This window comes from Oncorhynchus tshawytscha, linkage group LG02 (assembly GCF_018296145.1).
Source record: "Oncorhynchus tshawytscha isolate Ot180627B linkage group LG02, Otsh_v2.0, whole genome shotgun sequence".
Taxonomy (NCBI): domain Eukaryota; kingdom Metazoa; phylum Chordata; class Actinopteri; order Salmoniformes; family Salmonidae; genus Oncorhynchus; species Oncorhynchus tshawytscha.
In genome coordinates, this window is record NC_056430.1 from 56043388 (window position 1) to 56063598 (window position 20211).

Below are 20211 nucleotides of genomic sequence, written 5' to 3' on the forward strand. Positions count from 1 at the left end.
GCGAGTGTAGCGAAATGCTTGTGCTTCTAGTTCCGACAATGCAGTAATAACCAACAAGTAATCTAACTAACAATTCCAAAACTACTGTCTTATACACACAAGTGTAAGGGGATAAAGAATATGTACATAAAGATATATGAATCAGTGATGGTACAGAGCGGCATAGGCAAGATACAGTAGATGGTATCGAGTACAGTATATACATATGAGATGAGTATGTAAACAAAGTGGCATAGTTAAAGTGGCTAGTGATACATGTATTACATAAAGATGCAGTAGATGATATAGAGTACAGTATATACAAATACATATGAGATGAATAATGTAGGGTATGTAAACATTATATTAGGTAGCATTGTTTAAAGCATTGTTTACAGTGGCTAGTGATACATTTTACATCATTTTACATAGTTGTTCAGTAGTGTGGGATCACCTCCTTTCAAAAGGACAATGCTGATTTCCACAACTTGGGGATTTCATTACATTCTATGGTGAGGTTAAAGATTAATGTTAAAGGGGAGGAATGATGTCTGCAGCTAATAGTAGTAGGTGGGGGTCCAGATAATCAGGGCCAGGCAATGTTTTTGACATCAATTGTTTTCAGGGCTCTACGCACTTCTGAGACAGAGAAGGGTGAGAAAGAGAACCTGAAGAAGGAGAGCTCAGGAGTGACAGGTAATTTCACAGGGGGCTTATGTTGACCTTTAACCCTATCAAATAATCCACCTGCACCAAGAAAAAGTTCAGAATAGAGGTTCTCTCAGTTAATCAAGGCTGGTTTAGCAGCATCGCATAGGTGTACATTTTTATCCTGGCCATTAGCCTAATTAGCCTATGGATTTTAAATGGTCTACTGAGAGTGCTTAGAAATATTTAGCCTTTTCATTATTCACAATTCACATACCTGCGTTTCGCTTGTTTAAGTATGCTATCCATCCCCCATTTTCAAAGGGCGACATAGTTTGATTACCAAAGACACACTCCTCAAAACTATTCCTCCAATCATATCAATGTCAAAATATATATTGTTTTATCTGCCTCACACATAGGCAACGATACAAATGACAGGAGCCTAATATTTTGTATAGACGTGCAAATGTTATGCGTAAAGACATTTAGGTCTACGTGTGCACACTGTACCAAATATTTGAAGATAATACACAACGTAGAGGACTTGAGGTCAATAGTGAATTAACTATCAATGGAAATAGTTGTTTTTCAGTTCAACATCTGGTTAGAATCTGTGTAGGGGTTTCAGTCCTGGACTCATAGCTACATATGACAAGATGTCATTGGTCTGAATCGTCTATACATTGAGCCTGAAACAGGATACTTGTTATTTGGCCATTGGCCCAATTTTACTGCAAGGAATTCTAATTGGTCAAACACAGGCTAGGGTTGGGGGTTATAAATTGTATCCTGTCGCTTTGTTCTGTGGAGAAGTGCAAATATGATCTGTAAGTTGGTTCCATAATGTTTCAAAAACATTACATTTGCAAGCAGTATAATGGTGAGTGGACATTACAACTTTCTCTTGATATTGTATCTTTATCCAGCTCATGTGAAAAGTTTGGATGTGCATATAACCTTCCATAGTCTAAATGGCCTTATATGTATTATACGCCCACGAGGAGCAATTAAGTATTGTACCTGGAACTGAATTTAGACATAGCCTATTTAGAACAAATTGTTAGTTCATTTTTATTAGAATTTGATTACAATTATACACTGTCTTTAAGGCCTTATCAATAGCCTATTGAATGTAATCCTGCTTATTGACTACGTTTGGCCTGTCCATGTCCAGACTGCAATTTACAGTTGTCCTATTGAAGCAATGCAATTAGAATAATGTGTACTGCAAATGTTCAACATATTTTGCAAATATGGGTCAGGTTATGTCACAAACTATGCTATAATGAACTAACATTCAAATTGGAGTTGATGACAACGCAATACATCAAATACCGTGAATACACAACTTTAAGTAACCACATATTTAGCCAATGTTGCACGTTCTGATTGGCCAGTGAGGGGCCAATCCTCAACACACCCACAACTTGTTTATTCACTAAAACCCAGCCCTTTCGTGCCACCACCAGCTTCTGCGCCCATAATTCTGGTTGTGAAAATAGCTCAAATATTTCTAGCACACCTCTGAAACTATAATGCTACAGCCAGCGCTAAGATTCACAATTGCGTTAGGTTTGTTAAAATAGATACAGTTGAAGTCGGAAGTTTACATACACTTAGGTCATTAAAGAGTCATTAAAACTTGTTTTTCAACTCCTACACACATTTCTTGTTAGACCTCCACAAGTCTGGTTCGTCCTTGGGAGCAATTTCCAAACGCCTGAAGGTACCATGTTCATCTGTACAAACAATAGTACGCAAGTATAAACACAATGGGACCACGCAGCAATCATACCGCTCAGGAAGGAGATGCGTTCTGTCTCCTAGAGATGAGCGTAATTTGGTGTGAAAGTGCAAATCAATCCCAGAACAACAGTAAAAGGACATTGTGAAGATGCTGCAGGAAACAGGTACAAAAGTATCTATATCCACCGTTAAACAAGTCCTATATCGACATAACCTGAAAGGCCGCTCAGCAAGGAAGAAGCCACTGCTCCAAAACCGCTATAAAAAAATCCAGACTACAACTGGTTTACAACTACAACTGGTTTACAACTGCACATGGGGACAAAGATCGTACTTTTTGGAGAAATGTCCTCTGGTCTAATGAAACAAAAATAGAACTGTTTGGCCATAATGACCATCATTATGTTTGGAGGGAAAAGGGGGACGCTTGCAAGCTGAAGGACAACATCCCAACCGTGAAGCACGGGGGTGGCAGTATCATGTTGTGGGGGTGCTTTGCTGCAGGAGGGCAGCAAAATAGATGACATCATGAGTGAGGAAAACGATGTGGATATATTGAAACACCATCCCAAGAAATCAGTCAGGAAGTTAAAGCTTGGTGGCATATGGGTCTTCCAAATGGACAATGACCTCTAGCATAGTTCCAAAGTTGTGGTAAAATGGCTTAAGGACAACAACGTCAAGGTATTGGAGTGGCCATTATAAAGCCCTGACCTCAATCCTATAGAAAATGTGTGGGCAGAACAGAAAAGCATGTGCTAGCAAGGAAGTCTACATACCTGACTCAGTTACACCAGCTCTGTCAGGAGGAATGGGACAAAATTCACCCAACTTATTGTGGGAAGCTTGTGGAAGGCTACCCGAAACGTTTGACCCAAGTTAGTTTATTTTTTCTAAAATGATGAGCCTAATGTTATTTACATGCATGCAGGCATGCACGCGTGCGCACACTAACATATACACGGACGCTCACACATACACTCACACGCACACAATGTCTCCTAGCGGTTTGATGTACAGTTCCCCTCTGCCGTTTGATTGCTTCTCCCTCAGACAAGACCTGATGGATTAGGCTTTGACCACATCATTAGAGTGACCTAGCCTCTCAATACATTTATCTCTACTTGCTTGCACACTACTACTTTCTCTACTCTACTTGCACACTCATCTTCTGCACATCTATCACTCCAGTGTTTAATTGCTGTATTGTAATTATTTCGCCACTATGGCCAAGTTATTGCCTTACCTCCCTTATCCTAGCTTATTTGCACACACTGTATATACAGTGGGGCAAAGAAGTATTTAGTCAGCCACCAATTGTGCAAGTTCTCCCACTTAAAAAGATGAGAGAGGCCTGTAATTTTCATCATAGGTACACTTCAACTATGACAGACAAAATGAGAAGAAATAATCCAGAAAATCACACTGTAGGATTTTTAATGAATTTATTTGCAAATTATGGTGGAAAATAAGTATTTGGTCAAACAAGCAAGATTTCTGGCTCTCACAGACCTTCTTTAAGAAGCTTCTCTGTCCTCCACTCGTTACCTGTATTAATGGCACCTGTTTGAACTTGTTATCAGTATAAAAGACACCTGTCCTACAACCTCAAACAGTCACACTCCAAACTCCACTATGGCCAAGACCAAAGAGCTGTCAAAGGACACCAGAAACAAAATTGTAGACCTGCACCAGGCTGGGAAGACTGAATCTGCAATAGGTAAGCAGCTTGGTTTGAAGAAATCAACTGTGGGAGCAATTATTAGGAAATGGAAGACATTCAAGACCACTGATAATCTCCCTCGATCTGGGGCTCCACGCAAGATCTCACCCCGTGGGGTCAAAATGATCACAAGAATGGTGACCAAAAATCCCAATACCAAACGGGGGGACCTAGTGAATGACCTGCAGAGAGCTGGGACCAAAGTAACAAAGCCTACCATCAGTAACACACTACGTCGCCAGGGACTCAAATCCTGCAGTGCCAGACGTGTCCCCCTGCTTAAGCCAGTACATGTCCAGGCCCGTCTGAAGTTTGCATTTGGATGATCCAGAAGAAGATTGGGAGAATGTCATATGGTCAGATGAAACCAAAATAGAACATTTTGGTAAAAACTCAACTTGTTGTGTTTGGAGGACAAAGAATGCTGAGTTTCATCCAAAGAACACCATACCTACTGTGAAGCATGGGGGTGGAAACATCATGCTTTGGGGCTGTTTTTCTGCAAAGGGACCAGGACGACTGATCCGTGTAAAGGAAAGAATGAATGGGGCCATGTATCGTGAGATTTTGAGTGAAAACCTCCTTCCATCAGCAAGGGCATTGAAGATGAAACGTGGCTGGGTCTTTCAGCATGACAATGATCCAAAACACACCGCCCGGGCAACGAAGGAGTGGCTTCGTAAGAAGCATTTCAAGGTCCTGGAGTGGCCTAGCCAGTCTCCAGATCTCACCCCCATAGAACATCTTTGGAAGCAGTTGAAAGTTCGTGTTGTCCAGCAACAGAACAAAACATCACTGCTCTAGAGGAGATCTGCATGGAGGAATGGGCCACAATACCAGCAACAGTGTGTGAAAACCTTGTGAAGACTTACAGAAAACGTTTGACCTCTGTCATTGCCAACAAAGGGTATATAACAAAGTATTGAGATAAACTTTTGTTATTGACCAAATACTTATTTTCCACCATAATTTGCAAATAAATTCATAAAAATATCCTACAATGTGATTTTCTGGATTTTTTTTTCTAATTTTGTCTGTCATAGTTGAAGTGTACCTATGATGAAAATTACAGGCCGCTCTCATCTTTTCAAGTGGGAGAACTTGCACAATTGGTGGCTGACTAAATACTTTTTTGCCCCACTGTATACTTTTTTCTATTGTTGTATTGACTGCATGTTTGTTTATTCCATGTGTAGCTCTGTGTGTTCTTTGTGTTGCACTGCTTTGCTTTATCTTGGCCATGTGACAGTTGTAAATGAGAACTTGTTCTCAACTAGCCTACCTGGCTAAATAAAAGTGAAATATAAAAAAAAATGATAGATCACTTCCAGGCAACTCGGTGATGAGCGTGTTTTATGACGAGCTCCAAGTGACTGTCAATATTTTCAATAGTCACGGCCAAGTTGAAAGACTGAGGAACAGCCATTGGAGATGAGCAGAGAGAGTAATATTATTCCAATAGAGAATATTGTAGCCTATATTCCCAGCCTGTGATAGGAACTGGATTCATAGAAGTAGTGTCATAAAATAAACCCACTAACAAATGTGATTTATCTCAGAGAATAGCTTGACTGCCTGACATGATCTGTTTACTGCTAAATACTTAAATAGACAATCTGCATTGACTCTTTTTGCAAAAACTCTTTTGACTCATCACATACAATGCTACTGATTATGATCTATCCTGTTGCCTATTCACTTTATCCCAACCTATATGTACAGTACCAGTCAAAAGTTTGTACAGAACTACTCATTCACTGGGTTTTCTTTATTTTTACTAATTTCTACATTGTAGAATAATAGTGAAGACATCAAAACTATGAAAGAACACATATAGAATCATGTAGTAACCCACCATATTTTTTTTAACAAATCCAAATATATTTTTGGTTCTTCAAAGTATCCACCCTTTGCCTTGTTGACAGCTAAGCACACGCTTGGCATTATCCCAACCAGCTTCACCTGATTGCTTTTCCAACAGTCTTGAAGGAGTTGCCACAAATGTGACCCAACTCAGGAAACTTGCCGTATGTCACAAGTCACAACTTCACAGGAGAGCTGTTTGAATATAACAAATGTTTTTTTAATCAAAAAGCGTTTTTTGGCAGAAATACCTTCTCGAACATGTGAACTTTCATGTGCCTTAATATCAAACTTGAATGTCATCTGTAAATACGAATAAAATTGTTAAATTGTGAGCCCAGTTGGTTTAGCCACACAACAAGTATGCAACCTTCCCACTAGCCATGATTGGCTGAGATAATGAGTGGGCTGGAAATGACGAGAGATGAGTTTGGATTGGTCTGCAGTGAAGCATCTTGTGTCTATAAAATGAGCTGCTCGTAATGCATAGATAATCCTTTCTACTGCAGTTTTTTTTTAAGTTATAACGTTAGCCATGGAGAACTGCAAATATGTTGCTACTGCTCTGAATAACATTGCTGCCCTGAATTTATCAGGCTATCGACAAAGGTCAGTGGGAAAAAGTTGTGATGGACAGCTTTCTGGAGGACGATCGTGCTATGCTGACTCTCTCTGACTCTGAATCAGACGATGAGGAAATCCCTGATTTATGCTGAGCATTTGTTGGCTGCTTTTCCTTCACTCTGTGATCCAACTCATGTCAAACCATCTCAATTGGTTTGAGGTCGGGTGATTGTGGAGGCCAGGTCATCTGATGCAGCACTCAATCACTCTCCTTGGTCAAATGGCTCTTACACAGACTGGAGGTGTGTAAGGGCAGCAGAGTTATCTCTGGGTCTTCCTTTCCTGTGGCGATCCTCATGTGAGCCAGTTTCATCATAGTTCTTGATTGTTTTTGTGACTTCACTTGAAGAAACTTTCAAAGTTCTTGAAATGTTCCGCATTGACTGACCTTCATGTCTGAAAGTAGTGATGGACTGTAATTTCTCTTTGGTTATTTGAGCTGTTCTTGCCATAATATGGACTTGGTCTTTTACCAAATAGGGCTATCTTCTGTATACCACCCCTACCATGTCACAACACCACTGATTGGCTCAAACGCAGTAATAACGAAAGAAATTCCACAAATTAACTTTTAACAAGGCACACCTGTTAATTGAAATGCATTTCAGGTGACTACCTCATGATGCTGATTGAGAGAATACCAAGGTTGTGCAAAGCTTCCATCAAGGCAAAAGGTGGCTACTTTGAAGAATCTCAAATATAAACTATATTTTGATTTGTTTAACACTTTTTTGTTTACTACATGATTCCATATGTGTCATGGAACCACCTGTCACCAGAGGGCGGCAGAGACCGTCCTAGAGACATTGATGACACTCAGGTTTGTCCTATTATTATGATTTCCCTGTTAAAAGAGGTGTGTTTTCTGGTGCCCTTTGCAGAAGCATGAATTGTTTTACCGTGTGCGTTTGTTTCCTAAGTGAGTGTACTGCTTCCTAACTGCTGTGTACTGTTATGCTGTGGCTACTGTTCATAAGTAAAGCATTTATGTTTATCCCTAACCACTTATTCCTCATCTGGTCTCTTCTCTGCACCTGGGTCTCTGGCCTCACCACTTCACAATATGTGTTACTTCATTGTTTTGATGTCTTAACTATTATTCTACAATGTATAAAATAGTAAAAATAAAGAAAAACCCTTGAATAAGTAAGTGTGTCCAATCTTTTGATTGGTACTGTACATATACTATATACACAAAAGTATATGGACATTTCTTCAAATGAATGGATTTGGCTATTTCAGCCACACCCATTGCTGAAAGGTGCATAAAATCTAGCACACAGCCATACAATCTCCATAGACAAGCTTTTGCAGTAGAAGGGCCTTACTGAAGAGTTCAGTCACTTTCAACTTGTTACCGTTATAGGATGCCACCTTTCCAACAAGTCAGTTCGTAACATTTCTGCCCTGCTAGAGCTTCCCCGGTCAGTTGTATGTGCTGTAAACTTCTAGGACCAACAACGGCTCAGCCACGAAGTGAAACACTCACTACATAGTTCCAAACTGCCTCTTATAGCAACTTCAGAACAAGAACTGTTCGTCAGGAACTTCATGAAATATGTTTCCATGGCCGGGAAGCCGCGCTCACCCTAAGATCACCATGTGCAATGCCAAGCGTTGGCTGGAATGGTGTAAAGCTCGCTACGATTGGACTTTGGAGCAGTGGAAATATGTTCTCTGGCGTGATGAATCATGCTGGACAAATCTGGGTTTGGTGGATACCAGGAGAACGCTACCTGCCCGAATGCGTAGGGACAAATGTAAAATTTAGTGGAGGAGGAAATAATGGTCTGGAGATGTTTTTCATAGTTCAGGCTAAGCTCCTTAGTTCCACTGAAGGGGCTAAATTATACAATGACATCCTAGACGATGCTGTGCTTCCAACTTTGTGGCAACAGTATGGAGAAGGCCCTTTCTGTTATGACAATTCCCTCTTGAACAAAGTGAGGTCCATACAGAAATGGTTTGTCGAGATTGGTGTGGAAGAACTTGACTTGCCTGCACAGAGCCCTGACCTCCACCCCATCGAACACCTGTGGGATGAATTGGAATGCCGACTGTGAGCCAGGCCTAATCACCCAACATCAGTGAATGGAAGAAAGTCCCCGCAGCAATGTTCCAACATCTAGTGGAAAGCCTTCCCAGAAGTGTGGAGGCTGTTAGAACAGCAAAGGGGGGACCAACTCCATATTATATAATGCCAATGATTTTGGAATGAAATATTTGACGAGACGGTGTCCACATTGAATTGCAGACAAAAGGAAGTCACTCCATATTTCCTCAACATCAGACACTGTCTGTAGCGTGTCTTGTTTGAGCTTTGATGTACAGTGCTTTCAGACGTAGGTTCAGGTATAGGTTCAGATGTAACACAACACAGGCCACAGGTCTGCTCCATCTCTTTACCTCATCTGTTTTCACCTCATTACCAAAATAAAGACTACTTTCTACAGAGCCTCGCCAAGCATCGCCATCTAGGGCCCAGCCTCTACTCCTTCCAGCAACAGATGGGCTTACAAGGGCAGTGGGCACACGGGGTATACTAATGTACAAGTCTTCCCAGGTTCATAAATATACAAGTTTGTTCCCCCATGCGCTGACTGAGAGAGTGAGTGTACCTGAGAATCTATCTGTGGGCATTTGATGTATTTTGATGCTCATTGTGAGAACTCATTACCGGGGGAAGCAGCGAGTGGAGTAGGATATTTTCCTCCAGTGAGCCTAAATTATTGGAATGAGTGCCGGTTTGATTCATTCTGAGGGGAAGGATGATTGCTTTCTCAGCTCACCAACTCCACTGTAGGGAGAGCGTAATAATAATCAGAAGGATCTCTCGATACAGACCCTTTTGGGGAAGGGGTGGGTGGCAGGCGATGCTAGCTGTGTAGTCTCGGTGCCATCAGTCTACACTCTGCTCTCACCCCAATTAGATTGCTTTTCTCTCTCGCTCTCTCTCCCCACCACCACCATTCTTTTGTTTTCAAGTTATTCATTTTGGAAGAAGAATACACACCGTTTCTCGTTTTGTATTTGTTTGTTATACACTGAACAAAAAAATAAATGCAACAGATGGTCTCATGTTTCATGAGCTGAAATAAAAGATCCCAGAAATGTCCCATATGTACAAAAAGCTCATTTCTCTAAAATTGTGTGCACAAATTTGTTTACATCCCTGTTCGTGAGTATTTCTCATTTGCCAATATATTCCATCCACCTGACAGGTGTGGCATATCAAGAAGCTGATTAAACAGCATGATCATTACACAGATGCACTTTGTGCTGTGCATTTTGTCGCACAACACAATGCCACAGATGTCTCAAGTTTTGAGGGAGCATGCAATAGGCATGCTGACAGCAGGAATGTCCACCAGAATTGTTGCCAGAGAGTTTAATTTTGATTTCTCTACCATAAGCCACCTCCATTGTTTTTTCGAAAATTGTTTGGGATGCTCTGGATCAAGGTGCACAACAGCATGTTCCAGTTCCCGCCAATATCCAACAAACGTTGCACAGCCATTGAAGAGGAGTGGGAAAACAAGCTACAATCAACAGCTTGATCAACTCTAGGAGATGTGTTGCACTGCATGAGGCAATGGTTGTCACGCCCGATACTGACTGGTTTCTGTTCCACGCGCCTACATTTTTTAAAGTATCTGTGACCAACAGATGCACACCTGTATTCCCAGTCATTAGAAATTCATAGATTAGGGCCGAATGAATTGATTTAAATTGACCGATTTCCTTATATGAACTGTAACTCAAAGTAAAATCTTTGAAATAGTTACATGTTGCGTTTATATTTTTGTTCAGTGTATTATCATACTCTTCCGCTTGTTTCAGGTGGCTGAATGCCCCTATCCCTGTTTCCACGCCTCTCGTCTACCAAATGGAGGTGGTGCCGCACACTTGGGAAGGAATTGAATGGGCCCTGAGCCTGCATGCTGTAAGGCTCTGATAAAACGGCAAGGGGCTTTTGGCGAGTGGGTGAAAGTGGAGAGCGGTTGAGGACTATTGAGCGGCGACTGAATAGAGTGGTGCACTTTAGCAATGCTTAACAGGAATCCAGCCTTGAGAACAATGTGAGACCACATTTTGCCAGTATATAGCATAAGAGGGATGCAAAGAACTTTAATAATATATACAGTAGCCCTCACCTTTTTAAAGGGGAAATCTGCGATTGCTACATAGTTTTAAACTTTCAATGAAGGACATACAGCCATTGATTATTAACACATATAACGTATAAATGCCTCATTAGCTAAGTTCAGCTGTCAGACCTCATCAGAACCCAAAATATAAGCTTGTTTTACTCAATTGTGTGTTAACAATGTGATTGTAGACAAACACTGTATCATTTTGATCTCATGGATGGTCAGTCCTTGCATCCATAGCCCCATGTATTCACTTTAGGGTGGTTACATTTCTCTAGCCGTTGCTGTTGTTTGAACTGCAGATTGCCCCTATAATTCTTTATTATCTTGGAATCTCAATAAAACTGCACTTTTGATTTAGTCTCAATCACTATTTTACATCATCTTAGCTCAACACAGATACATGCCTCAGACATGAATGCAATTTAAACCTCAGGTTCAGGCAAATTAATATATATATTGGCATTGCTGTAAAAGGAGCCTGTTGGAGCAGTGAGAGAGTGGCGGGGAACCACATGGGCAGAGCCCAGGTAATTAAGGTAACAGTTGTACTCGGTTCCGCTCCACCACACTTCCTCCCTAATTGTTCTCTGCTTTAAAGGGTGACCTGTGGACAGGAAAATGGACATACCAGTCAACACCGGCACTTTAGCAGTCAGGAAGTTTTCTGCCTCTCCAGCCCTCACAAACCACCCGGGGTGTGCGTGTGCGTATATATTTGTGTGTGTTTGAGTTGCACTCCAGAATCACTCATTGAACTGAGATGGCAAACTTCAAATAATGGGGGTTTATAATGTCACAGGATGTGAACAGGATGCTTTTTGCCATGGGGTGGAATTGCAGGGCTATTGTACTAAAGGTCGGACAACTCATTTGTGATTCCTTATATAAGTGGGGCTGGATTTTTCCTGCATGCTCTGTGCACTCATGGATAGACCCACACAATTCAATGTTTGGTTTGATGAAAGTGTAGGCTACAGAGATATATTGAGTTGTTAAGAACATGTACTGTAGTCTAGTCTGTAAAATGACTCAAAGGAACTCAAACAAATCCAGGTACCATTCTCCATGAGAAAACCTAGTGAACTTGTGTGTTCTTCTATTGCACCAAGATAGCTACCCCTGTTAATACCTCTCACTGAAATGACATGAAAACATCGGATTCCATTGGCCTTCCGCTTTGACCTGTCCTACACACTTAAACACCATTCGACCTCATCCTGACTGTGCCCTCAGTTCCACTTAGCTAGAAGGCATCACAATCTCTCAGTCTCCCGAACAAAGATGGACAACATCCCACCACTGTATCCGTGTTTTTTGTATGACAATTGTGAGTGGGAATTGCTGGACATTGTAGTACCTGTCAGGGTACAATGGCTGTCGTGAAGTAGAGGGGAATTTTCGAGGCCTTGGTGATTATAGGGGCGGCAGGTAGTCTTGATGTCATTCAGTTGTACAAATGACCAGATATCCCCCTTTCCCTACCTGGGGTGGAATCAGCTCACCCATGGCATAGCAATCCTCTCAGTTGCCCTTTCTCAGTGTGTGCCAAACACTGCTGACCGCCATGTACCCTGATTAATGAGACTTGAGTCATGCCCAATTCTAGCCCCCTACTATCCCTCCATCCCTTACTCCCTCCCTCCTTCACTCCCTCCTTCCCTCTGTTTCATTTGGGGTAGATAGCTGGAGGAGGAAGATGGGGAGAAAGGGTATAAATAACAACGAAAACACTGAGTCATTATTTGTCAAGATCAAGGGCAACTCAGGAGATGCCTTCATTGACTTAACGGCAAAAGCAAAGTTTTAACTCAGGCTTCACAGATGTCACTATTTTTTTGTCTGCTGACCTAGGGAGTTCCCCCTGATGGATTTCCTAGACTGAAATTAGCAATCTTCTTAGAGCTGATTTCCGAATGAACCCTGATTAGCCGTAGATTAGCCGTAATCGGGCCCATTCAGACCTGGGGATTTGGGCTTTTGTTGTTCAGCATTATTCTCAATCAGTTCCACCACTGTGAGGCCTTGATCTAAGCATGCATAATAAGTCTGTATTACACAAAGTTGTCAAGTTACTGTGTTTTGTGTTCTGTGGAGAATAGTAGTATGTGATGGATGAAAAAGTAGATTTACCGGTATTTATATTCATCACTGTGTAGTTTACCACAACTGCAATACATGGAGCTTGCTGGTCTCCTTTTCCCAGACTCATATTATAACATCACTCATATCATAAAGTAGACGTCATCAAAACCTTGTACTGTATCTCCAAACAATAAAGTATTCAGGAATTACATAAATGCTTTCCTGGATGATGCCATCGATAAGATTCGAGGGGCTTCTTAATAACAAGTTCAAACGGTTCAAGAGCTCTGCAGCCAAATGCCAGTTGTTTGTGCACTTAGCTTTGGTTTATCCAGATTACACTACAGGCTTATCATCTTGTAAAATCAGACAAAACCGTTTAAATTTCAAGTCCCACCTAGATGCACCCAAACAAACAAAAATGGAAGGGCGGTTTTGTCTCACACCATCTTGAATGATTTAGATGTTGTTATTAGCTAACCTAGGGGAAATAGAATGACCTTGAGGCTAAAGAGCTTTGTTTGAGCAATCTGTTTGTCATTCACTCATGCATGGTATATCAACTTAACCATGATACTCGCAACAAGTGGATGATACTGCTGTGATAGCCCACCGGACATCCATTGGGGGGGGGGGTTAGTGGAGATTTATCAAAGAGGCAGACTTGATCAAAGTGCTAAACAACTACTGTGCTAAACAACTATCTCCAAAATACATCAATAGCAGTTCAGGTTTTTTTTCCCTCATGTGACTCAATGCCATCCAACATCGGTTCATCCTGTGCAATCAATTATGGGATCCCTAAGCAGTGAGGCAGTCAGTTCCTCTTCATTTGCCAATGGTTGGATATGAGGATATGTTCACAAAGTCTAACCCCTGTTCCTCTCTTTCTCCTTCAGACCCAGTCCACGGGCCTCAGAATGTCAATGTGGTGGACATTCGGGCCCGCCAGCTCACCCTGCAGTGGGAGACATTTGGCTACGCCGTGACGCGCTGCCACAGCTACAACCTGACAGTGCAGTACCAGTATGTGTTCAACCAGCAGGAGTTTGCCGCCGAGGAATTGATCCAGACATCATCCCACTTCACCCTGCGGGGCCTGAGGCCCTTCGTCACTGTACGCCTTCGCCTGGTCCTTGCCAACCCAGAGGGAAGCAAGGAGAGCGAGGAGATCGTCAAGCAGACAGAGGAGGATGGTGTGTGTCAGAATATTTGTTTCTTTAGTGGTTTTGTCTTGCTTCCACTGTCTTGTCCTGTTCCTAAGTTCAAATACATGCAAGGGGTTTAACTGTAGACCTGCTCTCTGTACACATAGGGATACTAGCCCAAAGATAGTAAAATGTTGTGTGTTATACACTGTATCGGCAGGATTGAACAGCAGCCTTTGGTAAGAAAAGGGGTTGGGTCTATGTATATTTGTAAACAGCTGGTGCGCAATATCTAAGGAAGTCTCTAGGTTTTGCTCACCTGAGGTAGAGTATCTCATGATAAGCTGTAGACCTCACTATCTACCTAGCTAGAGAGTTTTCATCTATATTCTTCGTAGTAGTTTATTTACCACCACAAACCGATGCTGGCACTAAGACCGTACTCAATGAGCTGTAAGCAAACAGGAAAATGCTCATCCAGAGGCGGCTCTCCTAGTGGCCGGGAACTTTAATGCAAGGAAACTTAACCTGTTGCGACGAGCAATCCGGGATCCTATTTATAGCCTCAAGCTCATTACCATAACGCAACGTTAACTATTAATGAAAATCGCAAATGAAATGAAATAAATATATTTGCTCTCAAGCTTAGCCTTTTGTTAACAACACTGTCTTCTCAGATGTTCAAAATAGGCTTTTGAACCATAGGTAAACAAGCATTTGTGTAAGAGTATTGATAGCCTAGCATAGCATTAAGCCTAGCATTCGGCATGCAACATTTTCACAAAAACAAGGAAAGCATTCAAATAAAATAATTTACCTTTGAAGAACTTCAGATGTTTTCAATGAGGAGACTCTCAGTTAGATAGCAAATGTTCAGTTTTTCCAAAAAGATTATTTGTGTAGGACAAATTGCTCCATTTTGTTCATCACGTTTGGGTAAGAAAAAAAACGAAAATTAAGTCATTACAGCGCAAACTTTTTTTCTAAATTAACTCCATAATATCGACAGAAACATGGCAAACGTTGTTTAGAATCAATCCTCAAGGTGTTTTTCACATATCTATTGACGATAAATCATTCGTGGCAGTTTGGTTTCTCCTCTGAAGAAAATGGAACGCGCATGGACCTGAAGATTACGCAATAATTTCGACGGAGGACACCGGGCGGACACCTGGTAAATGTAGTCTCTTATGGTCAATCTTCCTATGATATGCCTACAAATACGTCACAATGCTGCAGACACCTTGGGGAAACGACAGAAAGTGCAGGCTCATTCCTGGTGGATTCACAGCCATATAAGGAGACATTGGAACACAGGGCATTCAAAATCTGGACCATTTCCTGTATGAAATCTCATCTTGGTTTCGCCTATAGCATTAGTTCTGGGGCACTCACAGATAATATCTTTGCAGTTTTGGAAACATCAGAGTTTTTTCTTTCCAAAGCTGTCAATTACATGCATAGTCGAGCATCTTTTCGTGACAAAATATCTTGTTTAAAACGTTTAAAGATTCATGCCGCCAAAAAACTGAGCACCGTCACATAATGTGATGTAAATCGAGCGCGCTCAAACTTCCCATCATTCTTAACTTCTTGAAATAGAGCTGCTGACAGCGTGGAGGATTGTCAAAAAATCCACTATCATCAACGGAGTTTCGAAAGGCTGGACTGCTGCGTTATCAGTGGTTTCAGACAGGGGAGGAGGAAGATAGTGACCAATGCAACTGTTTTGCAGGCTATTCAACTGTGTAAAGTTAATTTGTTAATCCAGCCGCTGTGTCAGATTACACAAAGGCTTTACGGCGAAAGCACACCATGCGATTATCTGAGGACAGAGCCCCACATGATAAAACATTTTTCAACCAGGCTGGTGCGCCACGAAAGTCAGAAATAGCTATATAATAAATGCCTTACCTTTTGAAGATCTTCTTCTGTTGTCACTCCAAAAGGTTCCAGCTACATCACAAATGGTCCTTTTGTTTGATAATGTCCTTCTTTATATCCCCAAAAACTCAGTTTTGCTGGCGCGCTTCATTCAATAATAGACCTTTTTCCCTCCTTCAAAATACATACAAAATGAATCCCAAACGTTACCAATAACCTTCTCAAACAATGTTTATAATCAAACCTCAGGTACCCGAATATGTAAATAAGCTATAACATTTAAGACGGAGAATTGTTATTGTCTTTACCGGAGATAAACAACAAAGAAAGCCATCCACGAGCATGGAAACACAACAGCCAAAATGGGAGCCACTTAGAAAAACTACATATTCTGGCTATTTTTTTTAAAGCCTGACACTCTTTCTAAAGACTGATGACATCTAGTGGAAAACCTAAGAACTGCAATCTGGGAGGTTTTTGCCTCATAATGAACATGACAGCCATTGGAAACAGTGGTAGGCTGACATTTTTTTGGGGGGGATGGTTTGTCCTAGGGTTTTCGCCTGCCATATCAGTTCTGTTATACTCACAGACATTATATTAACAGTTTTAGAAACTTTAGAGTGTTTTCTATCCAAATCTTCCAATTATATGCATATCCTAGCTTCCGGGCCTGAGTAGCAGGCAGTTTACCTTGGGCATGCTTTTCATCCAGATGTCAAAATACAACCCCTAGCCCAGAGGTTAAATCTGTTTTACCTCATTTCTACCAGCATGTTAAATGTGCAACCAGGGAGAAAAAACTCTAGACCTCCTTTAATCCACACACAGAGACTCACGTGTACAAAGCTCTCCCTCGCCCTCCATTTGGCAAATCTGACCATAATTCTATCCTCCTGATGCCTGCATACAAGCAAAAATTCAAGCAGGAAGCACCAGTGACTCGGTCAATACAAAAGTGGTCAGGTGAAGCAGATACTAAGCTTCAGGACTGTGTTGCTAGCACAGAGTGGAATACGTTCCAGGATTCTTCTGATGGCAATGAGGACATCAGTTGCTGGCTTCATCAATAAGTGCATCGATGACATCGTCCCCACAGTAACTGTACGTACATACCAGAAGCCATGGATTACAGGCAACAGCCGCACTGAGCTAATGGGTAGAGCTGCCGTTTTCAAGGAGTGGGACTCGGAAGCTTATAAGAAATCCCTCTGTGCCCTCAGATGAACCATCAAACAGGCAAATCGTCAATACAGGACTAAGATTGAATCGTACTACACCGGCTCCGAAGCTCTTCGGATGTGGAAAATCTTGCAAACTATTACAGACTACAAAGGGAAGCACAGCCGAGAGTTGCCCAGTGTCACAAGCCTACTGGACGAGCTAAATGACTTCTATGCTCACTTCAAGGTAAGTAACACTGAAACATGCATGAGAGCATCAGCTGTTCCGAACAACTGTGTGATCACGCTCTCCACAGTCAATGTTAGACCTTTAAATAGGTCAACATTCACAAGGCCGCAGGGCCAGACAGATTACCAGGACATGCGCTGACCAACTGGCAAGTGTCTTCACTGACATTTTCAACCTCTCCCTGTCTAAGTTTGTAATAACAACATGATTCAAGCAGACCACCATAGTCCCTGTGCCCAAGAACACGAAGGTAACCTTCCTAAATGACTACCGACCTGTAGCACTCACATCTGTTGCCATGAAGTGCTTTGAAAGGCTGGTCATGGCTCACATCAACACCATTATCCCAGAAACCCTAGATCCACTCCAATTTGCATACCGGCCCAACAGATCCAGAGATGATGCAATCTCTATTGCACTCCACACTACCCTTTCACACCTGGACAAAAGGAACACCTATGTGAGAATGCTATTCATTGACTACAGCTCAGTGTTCAACACCATCAGTGCCCTCAAAGCTCATCACTAAGCTAAGGACTCTGGGACTAAACACCTCCCTCTGCAACTGGATCCTGGACTTCCTGACGGGCCACCCCCAGGTGGTAAGGGTAGGCAACAACACATCCGCCACGCTGATCCTCAACACGGGGGCCCCTCAGGGGTGCGTGCTCAGTCTCCTCCTGTACTCCCTGTTCACTCATGACTGCATGGCCAGGCATCCCTGACAACGATGAGACAACCCATAGGGAGGAGGTCGGAGACCTGACCATGTGGTGCAAAGACAACAACCTCATCCCCAATGTGATCAAGACAAAGGAGATGATTGTGGTCTACAGAAAAATGAGGACCGAGCACGCCCCCATTCTCATCGACAGGGCTGTGGTGGAGCAGGCTGAGAGCTTCAAGTTCAAGTTCCACACCAACAAACTAACATGGTGCAAGCACACCAAGACAGTCATGACGAGGGCACAACAAAACCTATTCCCCCTCAGGAGACTGAAAATATTTGTCATGGGTCCTCAGATTCTCAAAAGGTTCTACAGCTGCCCCATCGTGAGCATCCTGAATGGTTGCATCACTGCCTGGTATGGCAACTGCTTGGCCTCGAACCGCAAGGCACTACAAAGGGTAGTGCGTTCGGCCCAGTACATCACTGGGGCCAAGCTTCCTGCCACCCATGACCTCTATACAAGGCGGTGTCAGAGGAAGACCCTAAACATTTTCAACAATTCCAGCCACCCTAGTCATAGACTGTTCTCTCTGCTACAGCATGGAAAAAGTGGTACCGGAGCGCCAAGTCTAGGTCAAAGAGGCTTCTAATCAGCTTCTACCCCCAAGCCATAAGACTCCTGAACATATAATCAAGTGGCTACCCAGACTATTTGCATTGCCCCCCCCACACACACTTTTACGCTGCTGCTAACTATCTGTCTAACTATCTATCTATGCATAGTCACTTTAATAACTCTACCTACACGTACATATTACCTCAATTACCTCGACTAACTGGTGCCCCCACACATTGACTCTGTACCGGTACCCCCTGTATATAGCCTCTGTATTGTTATTTTGCTGCTGCTCTTTACTTATTTGTTACTTTTATTTCTTTTTTTTGTTGGTATTTTTCTTTCAAGCCCTTAACCAACAATGCAGTTTTAAGTAAGCATTTCACTGTAAGGTCTACACCTGTTGTATTCGGCGCTTGTGACAAATACGATTTGATTTTGATAATTAAAACCACAATAATGATTGGCTTCACTTCTAATAACTGTATAATGAATGCTGATTATACAGCCTGTTATCAAAGTGTTCAAAACACAATATGACTACAGTGGAAATTAATAAGCACAAATGAAAACATTGTATTTGTGTTATTGGATGTAACGTATAACATAAAACTGTGGAGACCTTGCCATTATCCCTGCACTATGACATCCTCATTCCATAAAGACTGTGGTATCTTTTCATTTATCACAGCCCAAACCTCCCACGAGGTCTCAAACTAGTTGAGAGTAGCAACGTCTCAGGAAATGTGTAAATAGTTTTTTCATGAACAATCTGTAATCTCTGGGTTGTAATTTTGTAATTAGTGCACATTGACTGTTCTCAGCAGTGCTAATTGCACTTCTATGGTAATGACTTTTGCTTTAAAGCAGTATGCGTCATCTCGCGAATATGCTTTGAATTTTAAATGTTCCTTTTTCGTCCTCGCTGTTGAAATGGAAGTATTTTTACAGCCACAATGGAGATTCTAATTAAGGTAGAAATGACACTGAATCCCATTAATTTAGGCTCCCAGTTTACCAGAAGGAGATTAGATTTGGGAGTTTAGTGGTTAGATTTAAGTCAACCGATACATTTTTCTATTCTCTTTAGGTCACACATGTACACCTTCTCAGTCTATTTTACTGTAATGCCCATGTACTTTTATAGTTTTTTTGTCAACAATGATCAATACATTTATTGTTGATCCTAGTCTTAGAGCAATATAGTATTATTCACGCAACACAGTACTTTCTAGCACATTTTGTAATATTACATTTACTCTTAATGTCATGGACTGCCATGTTAACCCTTTGTTCATGGACAGTGTAAGGATCATAAGCATCCACCTCTTTGTTTGGCCAGTCAGCTTCACCAGGTTAGACCTTTAGACCTTTGTTGCATGGGGGGTTGGTGGCGGGGTGTGGGTGTTTGTCCGTGTCCATATCCACTCGTTGTCCACTGATCCTGCCATTCGTAATCAGATTGGAAAGCAATGATGCCAGGGCTTAGCGTCATATGGTCGATGAAACATTGGATGTACTTGGCCCAAAGATATTTGTCATCCTTAGTCAGCCTCCAAACCCCCACCCAACACAAATAACCATGTTTATTCCACCAAAGAGACGTTTTTACCGTAACACTGATACTGTCAAGGAAAGTTTCTCGACATGTTGGAATT

General features: G+C 41.9%; 1 protein-coding gene across 7 annotated transcripts in view; it reads left to right on the forward strand.

The window, feature by feature from the left end:
* Positions 1–20211, forward strand: part of ptprt (protein tyrosine phosphatase receptor type T) — a 415965-nt gene that overhangs the window by 228228 nt on the left and 167526 nt on the right. For all 7 annotated transcript variants that reach the window (XM_042301053.1, XM_042301087.1, XM_042301062.1 and 4 more), the window contains exon 8: positions 13722–14018. In XM_042301053.1, the coding sequence (XP_042156987.1) occupies positions 13722–14018 (297 nt within the window). The remainder of the gene's footprint in view (positions 1–13721; positions 14019–20211) is intronic.